Here is a 20897-nt window from a genome sequence, read left to right as displayed (position 1 = left end):
TGGTCCCTATTAAGGCCCTTTTAATCTAACATTCCATAATATGATTAACGCTAGTTGAATATAATATGGAGGGGAAATGGGGTCTTCATGGCCCTACAAGATAAAACTGGGATGGTGCACAGAGTTAGATTGAGGCTCGAGAAAAGGAAAAACTTCCTAATAATGAGAGTGGGATAGGCCACCTTAGGAAGCAGTGGATTATCTGTCACTGTAGGTCTCCAAGCAAAGATTGGATGAACACAAAACACAAGTATTTTGAAGATGGAATTTTGATCCATTTATAGGTTAGTTTCCAAAATCCCTTACAACTTGGAGATTCTATGATTCTGACACAACAGAAGTTTGCTCATTATGGCTCATAATCGTAATTTCATTTCCATTTCTCTTTCTTTTCTCTACACTGTGTCCTTTGGTGACCTCAATCAAAGCTTCAGCTATCACTTCATGGCACATGACTGTCAAGTCTATATTTCCAGCCTCATTCATTCTATTGAGCTGAAGTACAAAATTTCTGACTGTTTGTTAGACACCTCTGCTTGGTGTTCTACGGGCATCTTAACATTGAACACTAAGCCCGTTGTCTCCACTATCTTCTTCCTGATTTCTCTAGTTTTGTTCATGGAATTACCATCTTCTTTGTCACCTAGGCTTGAAATCTTGCTGTCTGTCACAACTGACTTCTTCACTTTCTCTTATCCAATTAATTACGAGGTCCTATCAATTTTTTTTGAATACAATATCTTTTGGATTCATGTCTTCTCTATTCTGTCATCTTACTTCAGGCCTTCATTATTTCTAAAATGGACTATACTCCTAACAGGTAGTTGTGGCCTCGAGAGGCTACATGTGGCCCTCCAGCTTCTCAAGGGTGGCCCTTTGAATGAATCCAACCAGATTTGGACTGAATCCAACTGGATTTGACTAAATCTAACCGGATTTGACTGAATCCAATGGAATTCTGTCAAAGGGCCACACTTGAGGATCTAGAGGGCCATATGTGCCCTCGAGGCCACAGGTTCCCCACCCCTGCTCTAGTATCTGATCATTACAGGACATCTTGTTGGAGTTTACATCCTATCTCAGACACTTCCTAGCTATGTCTTCCTGGGCAAGTCATTTAGCTTCTCTCAGCCTCACATTCCTCATCTGTAAAATGGGGATAATAATAGGACTTAAATCCCAGGGTTCTTGTGAGGATCTAGTGAGAGAATATTTGTAAAGCACTTTGCAGACCTTAAAGTACAATATAAGTACTGAGCTACTATTATTTTCCCTTAGTTATCTGATAAAGCTCTATTGTTTGGAAAAATAACGCAACTTTGTTTCAGATAAACTAATTTCTGAGAGGAAGGAAAGGATCATATTTTATTTATCTCCGTATCCCCCATTGCATTTAACAATGCCTTATAGGTTGCTGTTCACTCAGTGTTTCCTGAATGAATAAAAACACTTTGCAAAGGGATGGAAAGAATTCTTTATTTTAAGGGATAGCTCTCCGGGAGGGGGAGAATTACAGGAAAAAGTGCAGGTAATGTAAAAAACATAGATAGCAAGAAAAAGATCCATTTAATAAAGAAAATGAATGTAAAGAGCCATACGAGCGTGAGGCATTATTTTCAACCATATAAATGAAAGCTGTGGAACAGACTAATGTAGATATTCAAAGGTCCTTGGTCCACCTCCAGTCTCCTCAAACACATTCCAAAGAACTCCTGGCATGAAAATATCAGAGTGAAAAACCATGGGCCTAGTCAAAATGTTATTAAATTACAGACTTTTTGAAAAACAAAATAATAAAATTAATCAGATGGATATTAGACACTGGGCTAGACTACTAAGAGGGCAAAAGTACGGTTGCCTTTTTTTAATCATTATCAATGCTGATGATAAATAATGAATTTTTTTATGGCGTCAGCAACAGTGCTGCAGTTTACAATCTTAAAGAATTTGTCTGGAACCTTGAGGATAAGTGACTTGCCTAGGGTCACTTCTCCAATATGTGAAATGTAAATCTTCAGCTCAGGTCTTTGTAAGTCCAGGGCCACTAATGGACTCTGCCTCCCATAAATAAAGCCATTTTTTTTCAGAGACAAATGGTCATTTAAACAACTATGAAATGTATGGACAGATTAATAAGTTTGAAACCTTGGTTTTTTAAGCAGCTTCCCCTTCACTCTATACTTTGCAAACTAAGCAGATCTATAGCCTTTTATAGATCCGTACGTGATGCATATTGAGACCTGGGTAGCATTTAGAGTCTCACCTGAGTTTAGTTCCTTCACAAGAGAGGACATGGTATTAGTGATGGAGTCTGCAGCCACAAGCAAGTCATTCCTTAAATTTCTCCTTGTACCTTAAGTAGAAAAACATAATGCAGAGCACATGATTTTTATCTATTTCCAAATTATGGGTTTGTTAAAAAAACAAACAACCCTCCACCCCCACAGAGTAGTAAAATGAACAGACTTCTCCAACATCCTGAAAAAATAGACATTATGGGAAGAAAAAAAAACCTGGGTTACTTAGGACAAAGAGCTTCATTTTTCCAAATACTACATACAGTGGTAATATGACAATCCTTGCCTTTTGACTACAGGACTTTTTAAGAAACCATCCATACAAACAGTTGTTGTATCTGTTGTTCCTATTTTCTTTCCCTCTTCCTTCCCTGCTCCCATTGCTCCCAGGGCAGGTTATCAGGGTCCTCAAGACTTAGAGGTTCCACAGCCACTGGCATGACCATATTCTTTTTTTTTTACATTTACCAAAAAAAAGTTTTTTTCCTTAATAGTATTTTATTTTTTCCAACTACACGTAAAGATAGTTTTCAACATTCATTTTTATAAAATTTTGAGTTTCAAATTTTTCTCCCTCCCTGCCTCCCCTCCCAAGACAGCCAATAGTCTGATATAGATTATACATGTACAATCCTGTTAAACATATTTCCACATTAGCATGATCATATTCTTAAGGCATGGGAGTAGTTTAAAAGGAGTGTTCTCAGGGCAAAGTATACACTGACCCTGCTGGGCACATCTTTTCATCACAGTTCCTTCCTCCTTATGTAAGTATGTTGGCTCCAAGGCATCAGACAGCACAAGCTTGGAACATTGTCTCTGTGGCAATATTAAAAGGCCACCAACGCCACAGCCCAAAGGAGGGCTATCAGAACTTATGTGTGCACAGACAATGGACACAAGAGAGAGATGTTCCGAGGAAACTGAGGACAAGGACCTTGACTGCTAGATCCCTGATGCTCAGAGACATAATGAATCTCACCTAGCTCCTTTCTTGTACTGTCTGAAGACCACAACCTCCCAACAATCTGCGGAATGTCATGGCTAGGTTTCCAAATATCAGACTTGCTTCCAATATCCACACTCCTTAAATATCCTGACTAAAACAGCCCAGGGTGAAAGTGCCAAGGCAACTGGCTGGCTTTGTGGCACCCAGCATGGTAGAAGACTCTTTCAGTGTTTTGCATGTCAATACTTCACTCAGACTATTTTCTGCTTCTGACCTATCTCTTTCCAGGGGTGTTGGAACTCTGAATGCATTTTCTCATTAAAAAAACAATCTTCCCCATAGAGGCTAAGATCTATGGTACTATTAATACCCTATAGTGCTATTAACACTATAGATTACAATTACTGTTGTATTTCAAATATGTTAAAAGTTAAAAAGGCATTTGTGGGAGGAAGCTAATTGGTGCAGTGGATAGAATACTAGACTTGGAGTCAGGAAAACCTGAACTCAGATCAGGCCTCAGGTTATTAGCAGAGTGATGCTGGGCAAATCACTTCCAGGGGTGGGGAACTTGCAGCCTTGAGGCCACATGTGGCCTTCTAGATCCTTAAGTGCTGCTTTTGACCGAATCCAAATTTTACAGAACAAATCCTTTTAATAAAAGGACTAATATAATACAAAGAATAAATAAATAAATAAGAATAACATAAATTAATATAATAAAAGGATTTAATAAAAATTATTTAACCTCTCTCAACCTCACTTTCCTCATCTGTATAAAATGGGAATAATAAAAACCCCCACCTCCCAGGGTTGTCGTGAGAATCAGTGAAGTAATATTTGTAAAGTACCTTAAAGCACTCTATCAATGCTGGCTATTAGCTATTATATAATCTTAGAACCTCATGATCTAGATGTGAATTCTATGGGAAAAATATACTCACCTGACTTATGAATGAAGTTTTGAATTACAGCCTTTTAAAGCTAAGACTTGGACTTAATATTTTAAAGTATTTTAAAATCTTTCTATCACATGACTGGAGGTCTAAAGGTTATTACTTGCAATACAACTTATACTTGTTAGCCAAAATTAACAGGCATGGCTAACAGGCTAAAACTGGACAAAGAGTGATTTAAATTTCTGTAAAAACATCACTCTGGAGAAGAGGGAGGGAAGGGAATTTTCTTCTAATTCAAAACCCAATTACATGAAATCTTTATCACAAAATCTTTACACTTATTTTTGTGTTAAAAAGCACATGATTATGTTAGGGCTCTGTACTTTGTTTCCTAGACTGACTGCTTTCATACTTTTCAGTCCTTTAAAAAAGTGCTAAGAAATGCGTGCATTCATCAGGATGCTTCTGTCATGGCCAGCCTCATATCAATTATTGGGAAGGAAGCAAGGCCATTTCTGAAGTTCACTGATATCGCGACTGCATCTTCAATAAAGTTCTGTGAGAAGGAATACCTCAGTCATCTACACATCACAATAAACCTCTCCTTGTCCATCTCAAGAGTCCTAACCTCATACTCCCCTGTGCATAAAATAATTGAGCTGCTGTGCTACCTGCAAATTGAATTATCTCAGTCTTTAGTTGGTTATCAGCTAAAAGGGGATGGGAAGGTAGTAAGAAATGAAGAGGCTAATAGATTGTTCTCATCCCTCAGAAAGTTTACTCTGCGGCAGAGGGATAGGAAAATTAACTAAATTTTTAAAAAAGTCACTAAGGTCACCATAAATAGCTTTGAATAAGAATGGCTATATTGTTGTTCAGTTGTGTACAACTCTTCATGACCCCATTTGGGATTTTCTTGGCAAAGATACTGGAATAGTTTGCCATTTCTTTCTCCAGCTCATTTTATGGATGAGGGGACTGAGGCATACAGGGTTAACTGACTTGCCCAGCTAATAAATATCCGAGACCATATTTGAACTCAGGTCTTTCTGACTTGAGGCCCAACACTTTATCCACTGCGCCACTTAGCTGCCCTAAGAATGGTTATACAGGGAAGTAAATAAGGAGGGGGGACACTTTTCTTATTTCCTGGAAGGCATTTGAACCTCTTCTTTCACCCCTCACCGCTAGTGCCTTCCCTTTCATATTACCTTCCATTATATTGTATATATATCATAAATGTAATTTTTTTTGCACATTGTCTCTCCCATTAGATGGTGAGCTCCTTGAGGGCAAGGTCTGTGTTTTTGCTTTTCTTTGTATCTTCCAGAACTTGACACAGTGCCTGGCACGTAGTAAATACTGAATAAAGGCATTTTGACTGATTGACTGAACAATACTGACTTGACATATTGTGTTTTATCAAAGTACCTGAGAAATCAAAGGTATACACTATACTCCTAAAACATGCCTGCTTACGGAGGATGTATCGGAAAAGAATAAGAAGGAGTATCTACAGTCAATTTAGGGCAAGAAAGCAGAATATGTCACAGCACGTTGCAAAGCTCTCATGCGTTTAGATCAATGGTTCTTAATCTGGATTTCATGAACTTGGTTTTAAAAAATATTTTAATAACTGCATTTCAATGTAATTGGTTTCCTTGGTAATCCTATGTGTTTTATTTTATGCATTTACAAATGTCATTCTGAGAAGGGGTCCATGGGCCTCACCTAACTTGCAAAGGGGTCAATGACACAAAGAAATTAAGATCCTCTGGGTTAGACCACAGAGCAGCATTTAAGTGAATAGTGCAAGCAAGAACCAAAACAGGGTCACTTACTTTGTGCAAAGGCTTCTTGTACATCTCCTCCTACCCCTGTCAGAGAGTCCTGAGGTGTATGAGTTGGGGTAGAACAGGCAGAGGCTGATCTGATGGGCATAGGAATAGGCCTGCTTATCGTGTGACTGGGAGAAGAACGTGGAGAACCTGCCCCTTGTGTCTGGAAGGACAATACAAGTTGTTAATTTACTTTTATGTTAAAAGGCCATGTGACATCTGTATTCTTCTGTAATTTCCTGCAAATAACAAAAATTATTAGGCAGAGAGACAGCATGGTAGAGTAAATTGGGTACTGGACTTGGGGTCGGGAAGATTTGCATTCAAATCCTACCTCAAACACTATCTCTATGACGCTAGGCAAGTCATGTTACTCCTCTCTCCTTTTATTCAACTGTAAAAAGAAACTATTGCATCTGATGGCCTCTAAAGTCCCTTCCAGCTGTGAATCTATAATCTCATGGCATGTTAAATGCTTAATCTACCTAGTCTGAAGTCATCATAAGAAAAGACACATTATATCCTTTGTGGTAGGCACTCAGTACTGTACACACTAAATGAAATAGGTCACCTGCTTGATCCCTATTTAAGAGTTTGTTAAAACTCAGTGCCAAGGAAATTGCTTTCTAAAACATTCAGAGATAGCCTGGTATAGTAGAAAAGAGTAGTGGCTCTGAAGTCAGAAGACATGGGTTCAAATCCTGTCTCTGATACTGCCTGCCTGACTTTGGGCAAGTCACTTAATTTCCCTGGGCCTCAGAGAAACAAAGATGTTGGACTAGAGGGCCTTTGAGGTCTTTTCCAGCTTTGACTCTATGATCCCATAATCACTTAAGGATTCTGAGTTCAAGTTGTGAAATGAAATCAAGAATCTTGGTTCTTAATCTCTGGTTTAATTATTGGACATTGGTTCCTTAGAAGAAATCTCCCCTCGCCCCTGCCCCCGAATAAAGGCATATTCAAAAAATGCCAATAAAAGTTTTAAAAGTGGAAGGAAGGATCTGGCTTTCCTTGGGGTTAATAAGTCCTGGCTAGCCAAGATGAGGGTTCTCCCCAGAGGGTGATGATTTCTTTTTCCCGCTGTCTCAACAACACACAAAGCCCTCTGTTAAGACTTGGGTTGTGAGCTCCATGAGTAGAAAGAGTAAGATATTTGAAAGACTGAAGAAGGGGAATAAGAAAACAGCTGAAAGAAAGAATTCTGGGATGGTCACAACTTGAGTGGAAAATGGTTTAAACAGAATGACGAAGCTTCAACTAGGTAATAAGGACTTTGGGAAACACGTTGCTTGTTTTAAATGACTGCTGAACAAAACCAGTCAGTTGTACCTGAATAAGATACGATAGGGTCCCCCAAGTACAAAAACAATAGATAAGGCGTTGACATAAATTTCCAGCAAAGAGCAATGTTGACACTTCCTATCCCGAGAGTCATTTGTGCCAACATTCACATATTCATTATCTACCAGTACTGGAGACGCTCACCAGGTAGGTAGGTAGGTATCCTGCTTGGAAACATTCAATTTCAATTTTTGTTATGGGTTCAGCTGCATGACGCAGACAAAATGTGTAACACCAGTCTTGTAAAATGCCATACTATCAGTTCCCTGGAGTTAAGCAACACATATAAAAATGTGATCTATACATTGAGAAAACCTAACATAAATAAAACAAAAAATCCCAAAATAGCACAGAGCAAGGCAATTAGCCGATGGAGACTGCACGGGGTTTCCAGTTGCTTCAGAAGATTTTGTAAATTTTTGTCTACGTAGAAGAAAGGATATTTTGTATAGTTTAAAGGGCTTATCTTGGCTTTCCCTGGCCCACATAAGGGGACCTGGGTGGCAATGGGGCTCAATTCTGTTGTTATGATTGTACCAGAGACACGAGCCATTGCTGGTGACCAGGCTTTCTGCCATTAAAGCCACACCATAGTACCCCTAGTAGAGGGGCTATTGGGAGAAGGAGCAGAGTTCTAGTGTGTGCAGTTTTATTCTCTCAGAATCAGCTTCTCCTCCTTTTCTAATGGGAAAACAGAGGTATGGAAATAAAGTGATCTACCTTGGGCATTGCTGATGTTCTTCAGTCGTGTTTACTCTTCGTGACCCCATTTGGGATTTTCTTGGCAGATATTAGAATGGTTTGCCATTTCCGTCTTTACCTTATTTTACAGAAGAGGAAACTGAGGCAAACGCAGTTACATAACTTGCCAGGATCATGCAACTAGTAAGTATCCAAGTTCAGATTTGAACTCAGGTCTTCCTGACTCCAGGCCTAGGGCTCTCTCCACTACTTTGGTGCCCCAACTCTGGGCATCAGTCAATGCTTAATAATGATTGGGGAGTTAAAGGAAGATGTGTTAGAGAAGGGTGAATATTCGCTGGCATGTACCTCTTTCTCTTCCATACACATTTCAGCTGAAGCTACCAATCTAACTGGGCAGGTACCCAATGGATAGAGTGTGGGGCTTGGAGGCAGGAAGACGTATCACCCTGAGTTCAAATATGGCCTCAGACACTTACCAGCTGTGTGACCCTGGACAAGTCACTTAACTCTTCTTGCCTCAGTTTCCTCATCTGTAAAATGAGCTGGACAAGGAAGTGGAGCATCTTTGCCAAGAAAACCCCAAATGGGTTCATGAAGAGTTGGAGAGGACTGAATAATAACACTAACCTAGCCAAATGAAACTTCAAATTCCTAATCATCTAACCACCATGAACTTGTGTACCTACAAGAGATTGTGCGGGTGTCAAATGCTTCTGAAGGCTGCACAGTATGTCAGCAAACTCTCTACTTTCTCTACTCTTGGCCATATATGACTGAGGATAGCCCCATAACCTTGAGTCTATCCTTGGATTTCTTTCACTTCATTATGAAGCCAGTTCAATGTAGTAGGTGAGGAATTGAAGGGAAGAAACTTCTTGGATAATAAAACCAGGCAGCAGATCCATACATTCTACGGAGGGTACTCTCTACCTCAGAAAGTAGGATTATCTATCAGTTTTGGGAAGAAGGATCCATCAGTGTGTGGAAGACCTTTCTCAGAATAATAGGAGAGAGATGGATCCCTCTGCTATCCCCAAATTCTCCACAGCAAGATGATATGATAGAGGGGGGGACCATGGGGTTCCCTTTGTTCTAGGGGAGGCCCTGAAGTACCTTTACCTTTCTTTCCACGCCTCTCTTCTATTTTCTAGCATATTCCTAATGCCCAGCATATACTGACTTCTGTCTACTCAAAGGCCTCACTGCTCTATACCACTGAGGCCTTCATTTCATTCTTAATATCCCATACCCCAAATTAATTCTTTCTATCTTTTCCTTCCTCTCAATCAAAACTCCTGTTCTTTCAATTCATGTCTCAACTAGGTGCTAACAGGAAACCAAACTGATGTAATGATGGCATACTTAAGTATAAATGACTGGTCACTTACTTCCCTTACCCATCCAAGGCAATCCATCTAGATTTTTTAAAGAAGAGGCTTAATGACCAACTAAGTGATATAATTTCGGGAGCTGTAGGGGAGAGGATTTTTTTGTTTTCTTTCTTAAGGTCTTCACAGCACCCTGATATAAATGGAAGAAGGCTAAACCACATGGTTCCTTCCGGATTACTGAAGATGTAAGATTTTTTTGGGGGGGGGAGGGGCACACAAAGAAGAAGAGTTGGACTCTTCTGTCCTATTCTGTGTCCTTATCGTCCTTAAACTTACAATAGCAATAGCTAACATTTATGTTGCACTTTAAGGTTTGCAAAGCACCACAACAATTCTGTGAGAGTTACTATTATTGTCCCCATTTTTACAGAGAGGAAACTGAGGCTGAGTTAAATGACTCGCCCTGGGTAACATAGCAATTAAGTATATATGGCAGGAATGGAGCTCAGGTCTTTCCCACTCTATCTATTACCAATTGCTTCTAGAAATACCTTCTGAACCCATTCCATGATGCATCCTCCATGCCCTCTCTAGGTGTACCCCTTCCTTATTCCCTTGTTCTTTTGGGGGCTGAATTGTGACCTTGGATCCAAATTTCTACTTTCCCAGGTATAGACAGATACAAGTGAGCAGTCTAGGATAGTCATCACTGGCCCTAGTAGGTGAATACCCCTTGACCAGGGGTTTTATTTCTTAGTACCAGGGCCATGCAAACAGTCTCTGGAGCCCACCTTTTGCCCACCTTGCTCCATTTCCAGCCACTAATTTAACTTGCTTATATAGTATTCAGGTTTCCCCCAGAACATGGTCACTGTGCCTCCAAAGTCTCCCTTCTTGGGAATAGGAGAAATGCCATTCTACCACGCACCAGATTCCTCACTTCTTGGGAGGAGCAGAGCCGCCATTCCATCAAGTCTTCAGCCTGGTTTCCTTCCTTTGGCTTAAGGGGAATAATACCATTCCTTCACCCAGGAGGACTTGTCCCCTCTTCTGAATTGCCTAAGGCCTTGAGAGAACAAAATGCTGAGTCTAAACTTCCAGATGAATTCCTACCCAAACTAATTCCTTAATGATTAACAAAATCCCCTTCCCCTCATATAAGTGATTCTTATCCTCTACTATCATTCAAATCTCATTCTCTGTCCCCCATTCTCCTATTTCTTATTCACATTCCCCTTAAGCCAGCTGGAGAAAATTACAAAGCTATGTTGAGGTGTCATCCTCAACTCTTCACTATATTCCACTATATTCAAATAGTTGCAAAGGCTTACCAAGTTTACTTTTATAATCTCTCTCTCATATACTCCCTTGTCTTCTCTGGTGCTGCTATCACCCTGGTGTGGGTACTTATCACTTCACAGCTTGGACCACTGCAATAGCCAGCTAGTTGGTCTCTCTGCCACAAATTTCTTCTCATTTTAGTGCATTTTCTACATATCTGTCAAATTGATCTTCCCAAAATGCAGGTCTCACTATGTCACTCCACTAACTCATTCCTGTGGCTTCCTATTACCTTCAGGATCAAGGATAGAATCCTCTGTTGGTCTCAAAGCCCTTCACAAACTTCCCTATCCCCAACATTTCCAGTCTTCCTACACCTTAGACCACCCCTCCCATTATATACTGTATGATCTGGTGACCATGACCTCCTTGCTCTCCCTGACACTCTATCTCCCAACTCTGGGCATTTTCACTGCCTGTTTTTTCATGCATGGAATCCTCTTCTGCCTCGTCTTGGTCACTGGGGCTTCTTGACTTTCTTCAAGTTCCAGCTAAAATTCCACCTTCTACAGGGGGTCTTTCCTGGTCCCTCTTAATTCTAGAACCTTCCCTCTACTGATTATTTCTAATTTATCCTGCATGTAGCTTTTTGTACATAGTTGTTTGCATGTTGTCTCCCCTATTTGATTGTAAGCTCCTTGAGAGCTGGGACTGTCTTTTATCTTTCTTTGTATCCCTAGCCCTTAGCAAAGTGCCTAGCACATAGTAGGTCTTTAATGTGTTTATCAACTAACTGACCAAAAAAAATTAGATAGATTATAATTTGTAAGGCACTATAAATACATTTTCCTCTAGAAAGGATTACATGATTAATGTAGGAAAATTTCTTTTATTAAGGAACAATAGTCCATGTAGATCAATAATAGAGATCTAACATTTCTGACAACAGAGCTGAGAACAAAATTGACCTATAGAAGGAGGAAACCATGTATCATATTTAGGAAGTTTAAAAATAGTTATCTTCATAAAGCATGAATGAAAAATTAATTTCTATGCTCAGTCTTCCTGGATCCATTCAATTCACACTTTATATTACTTTAAAAAACTTCTGCACACTTATGATTTTTCCAGAACTTTCCAAGAAGTATTTTGATTTTTACTTAATACCAAAGATAAGGTATGGCTTTAAGAGGAATAACTAAATTCACTCAACGTTCATTCATTCACTCATTCACTCAACACATATTTATTGAGCAGCTACTACATGCAAAATGCTATGCTAGGAAATGAGGGGGATACAAAGAGGTATAGACATAGGCCCTGCCCTCAAGGAGCTTACAGTATAGTAGGGGAAATAAAATCATGAACACAATGAATTAGAATACAAAGTAGAAATATGCTAAGTACATAAGAGAGGTATAAACAAAGTTCAGAAGAAGGTTTCAGAAAAAAAAAAGACTTCACGAAGGAGTTGGCATTTGAGCTGGCTCTTGAAGGGGATGTACCATTTTAACAGGTGGAGTTAGGAGAGGAAGACATTCCAGGTGTAGGGAAGACTATGGGCAAGGTTACAAGGGTGGTAAGGTACAAGGTATGTTTAGGAAGTAGTAAGAAGGACAGTCTGCTGGGAGCATAGGGCACACAAGGGAGAACTGTGTGAAACATGACTGAAAAAGGTAGGTGGGTGAGCCAAACTTTGCAACAACTTGGGCATGGAGCATGGAGTTTGAACTTTATGTAGTTGATAATGGGGAGTCAGTGAAGCTTCATGAGCTGGGTAATGACATGCTCAGAGCTACATATGAGGGGAGGCAGCGTGGTGTGGTGGAGAGTCTAGTGGCCTGCAAGTCAGAAGATCTAATTCTGCATTCCAGCTCTAACACTTACTTACTAGCTGTGGGACCTAAGGCAGTATGATGTATCAGGAAAGAGCCTGACCCTGAAGTCAGGAAGACCACAGCTCAAATTTGCCCTGCAGTATTGACTAGCTGTTTGATCACAGGCACAATCACTTTATTTACCTGAGTTACAGTTTCCTCATTTTTAATATGGGGTTAACAGTACCTACTCCACAGGGCTGCTTCGAGGACTAGATGAGACAATGTATGTGAAGCACATTGTACTTTGCAAACACCAACTATAACTAAATCACTTAACCGCTGTGCCTCATGAGGAAAACACTTTGTAAACCTTAAAGTGTTAAATAAATGTGAGTATTTTTGTTTTGGTCCAGACCTGTGATTTCATCTGTATGAAAAACTCCCAACCTCCTTCTTTGATGCAGACTACACTCAACAATCACCTCTAGATTTAGAGGTTCCCTGGAACACTTAGGAGTTGAAGGAGATGCCCAGGGTCACACAGCCAACGTGTGTCAGAGGCAGGATTTGAAGCCAGGTCTTTCTGACTTGAAGGTCAGCTCTCTATCCACTATTCTGTGCTGTTCCCCATTATTATTAGAAAGATTAATCTCATAGCAGTGTGTAGGGTGGATTAGAGGAATAAAGAGGAAAGGGGCAGGGAGGCCAATTAACAGAGGAGAAGTCAAGGGGACCTAAACTTGGGTATTGTCAGTGGGAAAGGAAGGTAAGGCATAAATGGGAGAGAAATTAAAGTGATAGGGTTAATAGGGTTTGGTGACTGATTGCATGTTGGGGAGGATAAGTGAAAGATGACCCAGAGGTTTTGATTATGGGTTACTGAAAGGATGATGGTATCATGAATAGAAATAAGGTCAGGAAGAACAGGTTGGGGGTGGGGGAAGATGATGAGTTGTTTTGGATGTGTTGAGTTTGAGGTGTCGGCGAGACATCCAGGTGGAGATGTTCAGTAGGCAGTTGGAAATGCAGATCTGGAGCTCAGGAGAGAGGTCTGAGATGGAGATAGATTTTTGGGAGTCATCTGCATAGAGGTGATAGTTGAAACCGTGGTAGTGGATGAGATTGCCAAGGGAGAAAATGTAGAGAGAGCAGAGAAGAAGGCCAAGGACAGAGCCTTGGGGAACACCTACAATTAGGGGGCTGGAGGAGGAAGAGGAGCCTGTGAAGGAGACAGAGAAGGAGTGGTCAGAGATGTAGGAAGATAACCAGGAGAGAACAGTGTCATGGTATCCAAGGTGTTAGTATTCTAAATGCCCTTTCTACAAGTGAGCACTATAAATAATCAGTGGTGTGATTACCTTGCCACTGGTTATTAACCTCCCTGGGGGTTACTGCCTTTATGACAATTGGGTTGAAGAAACAGAGTTATAGTGCAAAGGGCACTGGATTAAAAGTTAGAGAACCAGGGTTCAAACCCTGGCTCTGTTACTTATTACCCGTGTGACCTTGGGTAAGCCACTTCAATTCTTGCTCTCAGTTTCCTCATTTGTAAAATCAAGGGGGTTCACTGGATGACTCCTAAGGTCCATTTCTGTTCTAAATCTTTGTTCTTGGATTGCTTCACTCTACCTGCCTATCTCCATTAATTGCGAACTGAAAGTCAGCATGTAGTGGATAGAGAGATGTCTTCAGGATCAGGATGACCTGGCTCTAACCCATGCTGGCTGTGTGACCATGGGCAATTTCTTAACCTCTCAGTGCAACTCACTGAAATAACTGCAGAATTGTTACTGGTGTACACTGCTGGAAATATTTCCTCATTAATGATGATGATGATGATGGATTGAGCTTTGGACTTTCCTGGCTGGGCTGGCATTCTGCATTCTTACTTTGTCTATTTGGCTTTCTCTCTTGTAGAAAATGTGGGGTGCCCCACCAATCCTCATCCCTGGGAGAATACCTTTGCTAGGACTAGGGGCTTAGCTTCCTTAGAACTGTTCTATCTTTATCACCCCAGAAGAGGGGTTTCCTTGTGATATCCCACTTGCCTTGTACTGTTAGCCAGGTAAGTCACCCTTTCTGATTATATCATTAATGGTGCTAACTACCACAGGTGGTCAAGGATAAAGCTTGCTTTAGAATCTAGAGCCCTACTAGGATTCTCCCTTACTTAGGGAGTACAGAAGGATGGATTTGGGCTTGGTAGTACTCCATCACAAAAGGGAGGAGTGGACATGATCAAGGAAGGAGTGCTTACCAGTGCCAATTGTTACAAGAGGTGAAAGAGAATAAGTATGGAGGAAAGACCAATAGATTTGGTGATTAGGTTAACTTGGAGGGTGAAATTAGTGAGAAGTGGAGGCAGCAAGTATAGGTAATTCTAGGAGCCAATTAATGAAGAGGGGAGAGATTATATGGTAGGTTGAGGGGAGTAGGGTTAGGGAAGATGTTTTTAGGAAAGGGGAGAAATGGGAATAATCAGATCATAGATTTAGAGCTGGAAGTGACTTTAGGGGTCATCTAGTCCAGCCTCATCATTTTCCATTTTATGAAGTAGGACTCGATTAAATAACCAGCCCAAGGTCACGTAGCTAGTAAGTAACTGAGTCAGGATTTGAACAGAAGTCTTTGGTATTCTGACTCCAAAACCGTTGCTCTTTCATCCATACTACACTGTTCCTCCTTTGTTTGTAAGCAATTGGGATGGAGCCAGTGAAGATGATGTCAGGTAGGAGTCATGGAGTAAGGTCCAGGAGAGATGGGAATAGATAAGATCAAGGATACAAGTGGAGAGGTTAGCTTTAGTAAACAGAGGGACACCTAGTCCTCTGAGACAGGCAGGAGGGAAGAAAGTGTGGATGAGGGGGTAAGATATTTTCTGATTGAGGGATGGGCTACTGTGAGAAGGCAGGTTGGAAGAACTCTAAGTAAAGTAGGTGGTGATGTCGTCTGCTCATAGTGAGGAAGGGGGGATGGTACTGGCAGGTTGGGATGAATAGAAACATCTTTTTAAAATATAAGCCATACATTCCGAAGAAAGATGGCATGATAAGCGTTCTGATGTGGTGTTGTCTGTGCCTTGGACAGCAACATCCCAGCTCTCATTAGAAAGCCATTCAAAGAGCCATACTTATCTAACTCCTGTCAACAGAAGTTGGGTATGGACAGGGCAAAGTCTAGCCTACTCTCTTAGCAGGCAGCTGGCCTCCTCTAGAGTTGGCGCCTTTTAAAAGGCCAATCTATGAATAGAATTGGAGAAGACTAAGTTTTTGAACTATTGGATGGTATTTGATTTATCATTCAGTGCTGTCATATTCCTTGTGGGGAGTAACAAAGTAACTGCCTTTCCCACATCATCTATCTGGCTGCTTGACTTGGGACCAATATGATGCTAGCTCCTTATTGCTACGTCCACCAGAGAGGGTGTATACGGGAAATAAAAGGAGCAGAGCTCCTGACCTATCAATTTTGCCACTTCTCACAGCATCTCCAATAAATTGTCTGGTAATAGATGGGCTTGCAATTGGGCCATTGCTAAAATGGAGTTTGGGGATTATTCTGTGATTCCAATTTTCCGTAATAAGTTTGGAAACAGCAGTGGACCGAGAGGCTAAAATCATAGCACTGTTTTTTGTGATCTGTATTAATTTTTTTCATTAAATTTAGTCAAGTATCTAGTCAAGTAATAAATGGGGAGGTAGCTGAAATCAAAGTTTAGCTTTCTGTGACTGAGTCACTGCTAGGTAATTACAATATTTTGAATTATGGGCATGTATATATCATGCAAGTTTTTATCATTAGGCTTATTTGTAATGTTTAAAGATTCCTCTAACAAATCTTTAGAAATACACAAAGAATAACATGAAGAGAAAGTCAGGGAACTTTAGTCCAAATAATGCCTGAAATGTATTGTGTGGGATGCCATAATAATCATATTGGATTACAGGCACTGTGGCTTATTCCCATCCCCTTCCCGACATAATGATATTTTTCAGAAGAGAAACTAGGTATTATATACATAGCATGCTCCACAAAAAGAAAGGATCCAAAGAGAACAAGGATAGAAAGGGGACAGAAATGACTGCAGAATAGAGAAGTAGAAGAAATGGTAAAATCTCCTACCATTTAGCCAGTGTACCTTGATGGAATACACACAAAAATGATGGATTATTGGCTCAGAGAGTGGCATACAGTAGCAACATGTACCATTGAGCCTGATTCTATTGGAAGGGAAGACTGGTGGGGCCACCAGTCTGAGGTGAAGGAGGAGAAGTCTGGAATGATGTCTTTTCTGTAAATGGACAGAGCATATGCATATATGTTTATGCACTTCTTGGGCTGCTAGCCTTTCTAATAGCTCATTAGGTGATTGGGGGTCTTCCCAATGGGAACTGAAATGATACAAAGTTGACTGATGGCTTAGCTCTCCCTCCATCCATCCAGGAGAAAGCTGGATTCAGGAAAGCTCCAGGGAGGCTTGTCTTTCTTCTAAGGTTAGGAAAGTTCTATTTCCCTTCCCTGCTGGGATCAGAGGAAGAGAATAGAACCCAATGTGTGAAAATAAGCAGGGAAAGGAAGCTATCTCCTAAGAAATTCATTTTCCTTTACTGGAATATTAGAACATTATTATTGGAAATTCAATGACATCTCTTGGATAGATTGTCAAGTGGTATCAGATGATTATATAATTTAGAGCTAGAAGGGACCTTAGAGATAATCTAGTCTAATCCTGTCATTTTTAAAATGATGAAACTGAGGCCCAGAAGGTTAAATGATTTCATCAATGTCACATAGATAATAATTGGTACAGAGCTGGGATTTGAACTCAGGTCCTTGGACTCCAGAATTCAATACTCTTACCACTCTATTTCTCACCAGACTTTGATTTCAATTTTCTGAGCTAAGGTTTTCACATGATACAAACTATATAATGCACAGTTTTTTTTGTCCTGGTGCTGTCTAGAACTTCAAGTTCATATCACTTTCCTCTCATGCAGTGGGGATGAGAAACAAAACACTTTGCCCATAGACAAATTTGTTCTGTTAGCAATGCACACACACACACACACACACACACACACACACGCAATAAATGAAAGGCAAGATGAAGGCAAAAGAAATTTAAAGAAATGAAAGGATTGCTTGGTTTTTGCAAGAGTATTATTCCAAATTGATCTATGGACCTGACTTTAAACTTCTCTGTAACTTTGAATTAGTGGGTTATGTTACAGACACACAGCTTGATACATGCACTTGAACTAGAAGCTACTGTATTTCACATTATTTTTGTTTTTAAGTACACTGCTCCCTCTGCTGGATTCTGAACCTGACCATGAAGCTGGGAATTTTCTCACAAATAGACTATGATTACCACATAATAATGTGGCCAAGGCTGCACCAGGAGACAAATTTAATGATCTTATGGCCTCTTACAGAGAAAAAGCTCTCAGTGGCAGAATAACAACTGAAAGTTACTCACTCATTAATGAGTAATTTAGACATTTATAAAAGGATTTTTGCTTGGGTCTGGATGTGAAAAGTCAAAAGCCAAAAGGCTGCTCTCTTTGAGAATCTCTTTGCACCCTTCTTTGATAAGAATGAGTCCATCTTGGGGAGCAGCGTGAAACGGGGCAGAGTACTTATGAGATGGACGTGAACTTTAATTGGCTGGTTTTTATAAAAGGCGTCTGCACAGTTATCTATCCAGTCGGAAGTGCAGTATCCATAGCATGTCTTTTTCATGAAGGATGGAGAAATTATGTACTGAATACTGTGGAGTATTTAAGACAATATTTAGCTCCAGCGTGGTTTTAGTTAGTGTGTGTCTTTAAATCAATAAAAAGAGAGTATTTTGGTTAGTCTGAACAACTCAGAAGGGCATGAAATTGATTAGAAACTTGGATCCCTGGAGATGTAAAAAGGCTTTAAGAGAAGTACACTCTGTTCTCTTTTGTGACTGTTTCATGTTGACAGTAATAACAGGCATGAAAAATACCACTTCTTCTAAATCTCAACACAAGCAAACACATGAAAATGGAGGCAAATTAGGAGGACACTTCCCTCTCAAAATGAAGCATGAACACACACACGTTAGAGGCAAGAACAGTAGAAAAAGCCACAAGATGCCTGTTAACACGCCATTGTCAGTCAAGACCTACAATAGGAAAAGTAACTTACTCCCTGTTTCAGTTCTTCTTCCTATGGAAAAATTCAATCAATAACGGTTAGATTACTGAGGAGTTCAATAAGAGCATCCCCTATGTGAATGAATGTTAAGCTAGGTAAATTTCAGCAAACCTTTAGTGAAAAATCAAATCTCTTCTATTTCAACAAATATTTTTATTTCAGAAACTCATAACATTTTCCTCTTCTGAGGACCCAGCTATCTTTATGCAAGTAGCTTTAAAAAAAACCCCAAATCCTCCAAAACCGAACCCAATAACACCACACCTGTTTATGCTTGAAAGCAGTTGTTTGGTTCCCATCAGGAATAATGAAAAACTTTTGGTTATCAATAATATATGCTATGGTCTGAGATTATAACTTTGATATGGCAGCCTGTCAGCAGATTGACATTTAAGGGAAGGATAGAATATTTGGTTGTCAAATACGTCAAATCACGGTGACAAAAGCTATAGGCACAGAGTGTTCTGGATTAGGGGTCACATTCTGTCATCCTCTAAAGAAAGTAATGCCAGGCTTGTGGGAATAGGCACTCTCAATCTATTTATCTGGACATGAGCGGAAAGAGCTGCTGCTTTGGGTCATCAAGGTAGGGGTGAAGTCTCACACATACACACATACACACACACAGAGGATGAGACAGAAATGAATCTGGATACTGTCCCTTGGAGGCAGGGGAAGAAAAGATACACTCAATTTGTTTAATGTTCTCAAAATAAAAGTTTCCCTAACAAAGTCCTGCTCTCTGGCATGGAGGTGACCCTGCCTTCTCAAAAGAGGACCTCAAGATTTGACAGATCCCACCGAGACAGAAGGACTTGGTCATAGTGTTAGGTACATCATCTCAGGACCAGTGTGGTTTCAAAAGTCTTATCGCCATAGGTTCAGGCAGCAGGTGGTGAATGCTTTTGGTCACAGCAATCTCTGATGGGCATCTAACAGATAATATGGACTGGGAGGAGTAGGGTGGAGGAGGGAAGTGAGGTATGCTGGTGCGGAGAGTATCCACACAGACAAGATCATATATCTTTGAACTAATGAAAGGAAGTCAGTATAGTTTAGCTGTAAGGTTGTAGATCCTGTAGGGTTCCTAGGTTGTAGAAGACAGAAGGGAAGTTGATAGGAAGATGAGAATACAGTAAGGATAAAGTCATCAATGAAAACACACTGGCTACTAAAGATGAGGCTGCCTACCCTTTCCCCTGTCAGAGATGAAGTTCAGGAAATTTTGCATCATTGTGTATCTCACACGGAAACCTCCTATGGGAATTTCATTTTATAAGTATCATAGATTTAGCACTGGAAGGGACCTGGGAGGGCATCGAATCTAACCCTTTAATTTTACAGATGAAGAAACTGAGGCACAGAAGTTAAGTGACTTGCTCAGGCTCACACAGCTAGTTAGTGTCAGAAGTAGGATTTTTGCCCAGGTTTTCCCAGATTGCAAGATAAGAATTCTATTCACTATGCCACATTGCCCCTCCTTTAATGGAGTCTTATCAGAAGGGTCTGTTTCCTTTGCTGCCAAGCCACCAGAGGTTGTTATTTACCCTAGAGCACATCACACTTTAGAGAAGGCAGATTGAACATCATAAATCTGAACTCAGACTTCCAGTACTCTCTGGCCATCCTGTATAGGAAAAGTCAGGTTAAATGTGCCACTGTACTCAGTTTTTATTTTGAATGAGAAAGCTAATTCTTTATTATAGGAAGAGTGGAATTGCACTATCCACAAAATGAAGGCAAAAAGGGACTTCTAGAGGTACATTGGTGAAGGATCCTACATGCAGGCAATTTGAATATTATATTCATTTTACAGAATGACAACGGAAGCTCAAAAACATTTGTGCCCAAAGTCATGTGGCCAAAGGGTGAGGTTTTACCTAAGTTAGAAAAGAATTATTCTTCATGAGAGAACCATAAACAAAATGAGAGGAGTGGCAAAGTCCATCGTCAGCCCTGTTCTATTTGATGATTTTTATTAATGGCTTGAATGAAACACAGAGGGGATACTTATCCAATGTGCACATGACATGAAGCTGAGAGAAACAGCCAAGATGCTGAATGCTGGGATAAGGATCCAAAAAGATCTCAACAGGCTATAATGATTGGGCCTAATCTAATAAAATAAAGCTTTGCAGGGATAGAACAAAACAAAAAAAAACCCCTACAGCAGGGCTAAAAATATCAACTGCATAAGAGCAGGACAGGGGAAGTATGACTAGATAAAAGATTCTAGGGGACAGACCAGGG

General features: G+C 40.3%; 1 protein-coding gene across 6 annotated transcripts in view; it reads right to left on the bottom strand.

Annotated features, from left to right (window-relative positions):
- The window catches only part of DTNA (dystrobrevin alpha), a 341889-nt gene that overhangs the window by 20874 nt on the left and 300118 nt on the right, over window positions 1-20897 (bottom strand). For 3 of the 6 annotated variants that reach the window (XM_036752990.1, XM_036752997.1, XM_036753014.1), the window contains 2 exons: window positions 5987-6146; window positions 2264-2353 (listed from right to left, as the gene is read on the bottom strand). In XM_036752990.1, the coding sequence (XP_036608885.1) occupies window positions 2264-2353; window positions 5987-6146 (250 nt within the window). Of the gene's footprint in view, window positions 1-2263; window positions 2354-5986; window positions 6147-11510; window positions 13681-18638; window positions 18660-20897 lie in introns of those variants that run through there. The other 3 variants (XM_036753005.1, XM_036753009.1, XM_036753027.1) reach the window with 2 other exon arrangements.

Source organism: Trichosurus vulpecula, chromosome 1 (assembly GCF_011100635.1).
Source record: "Trichosurus vulpecula isolate mTriVul1 chromosome 1, mTriVul1.pri, whole genome shotgun sequence".
Taxonomy (NCBI): domain Eukaryota; kingdom Metazoa; phylum Chordata; class Mammalia; order Diprotodontia; family Phalangeridae; genus Trichosurus; species Trichosurus vulpecula.
This window is presented reverse-complemented; position numbering and strand designations above follow the sequence as displayed.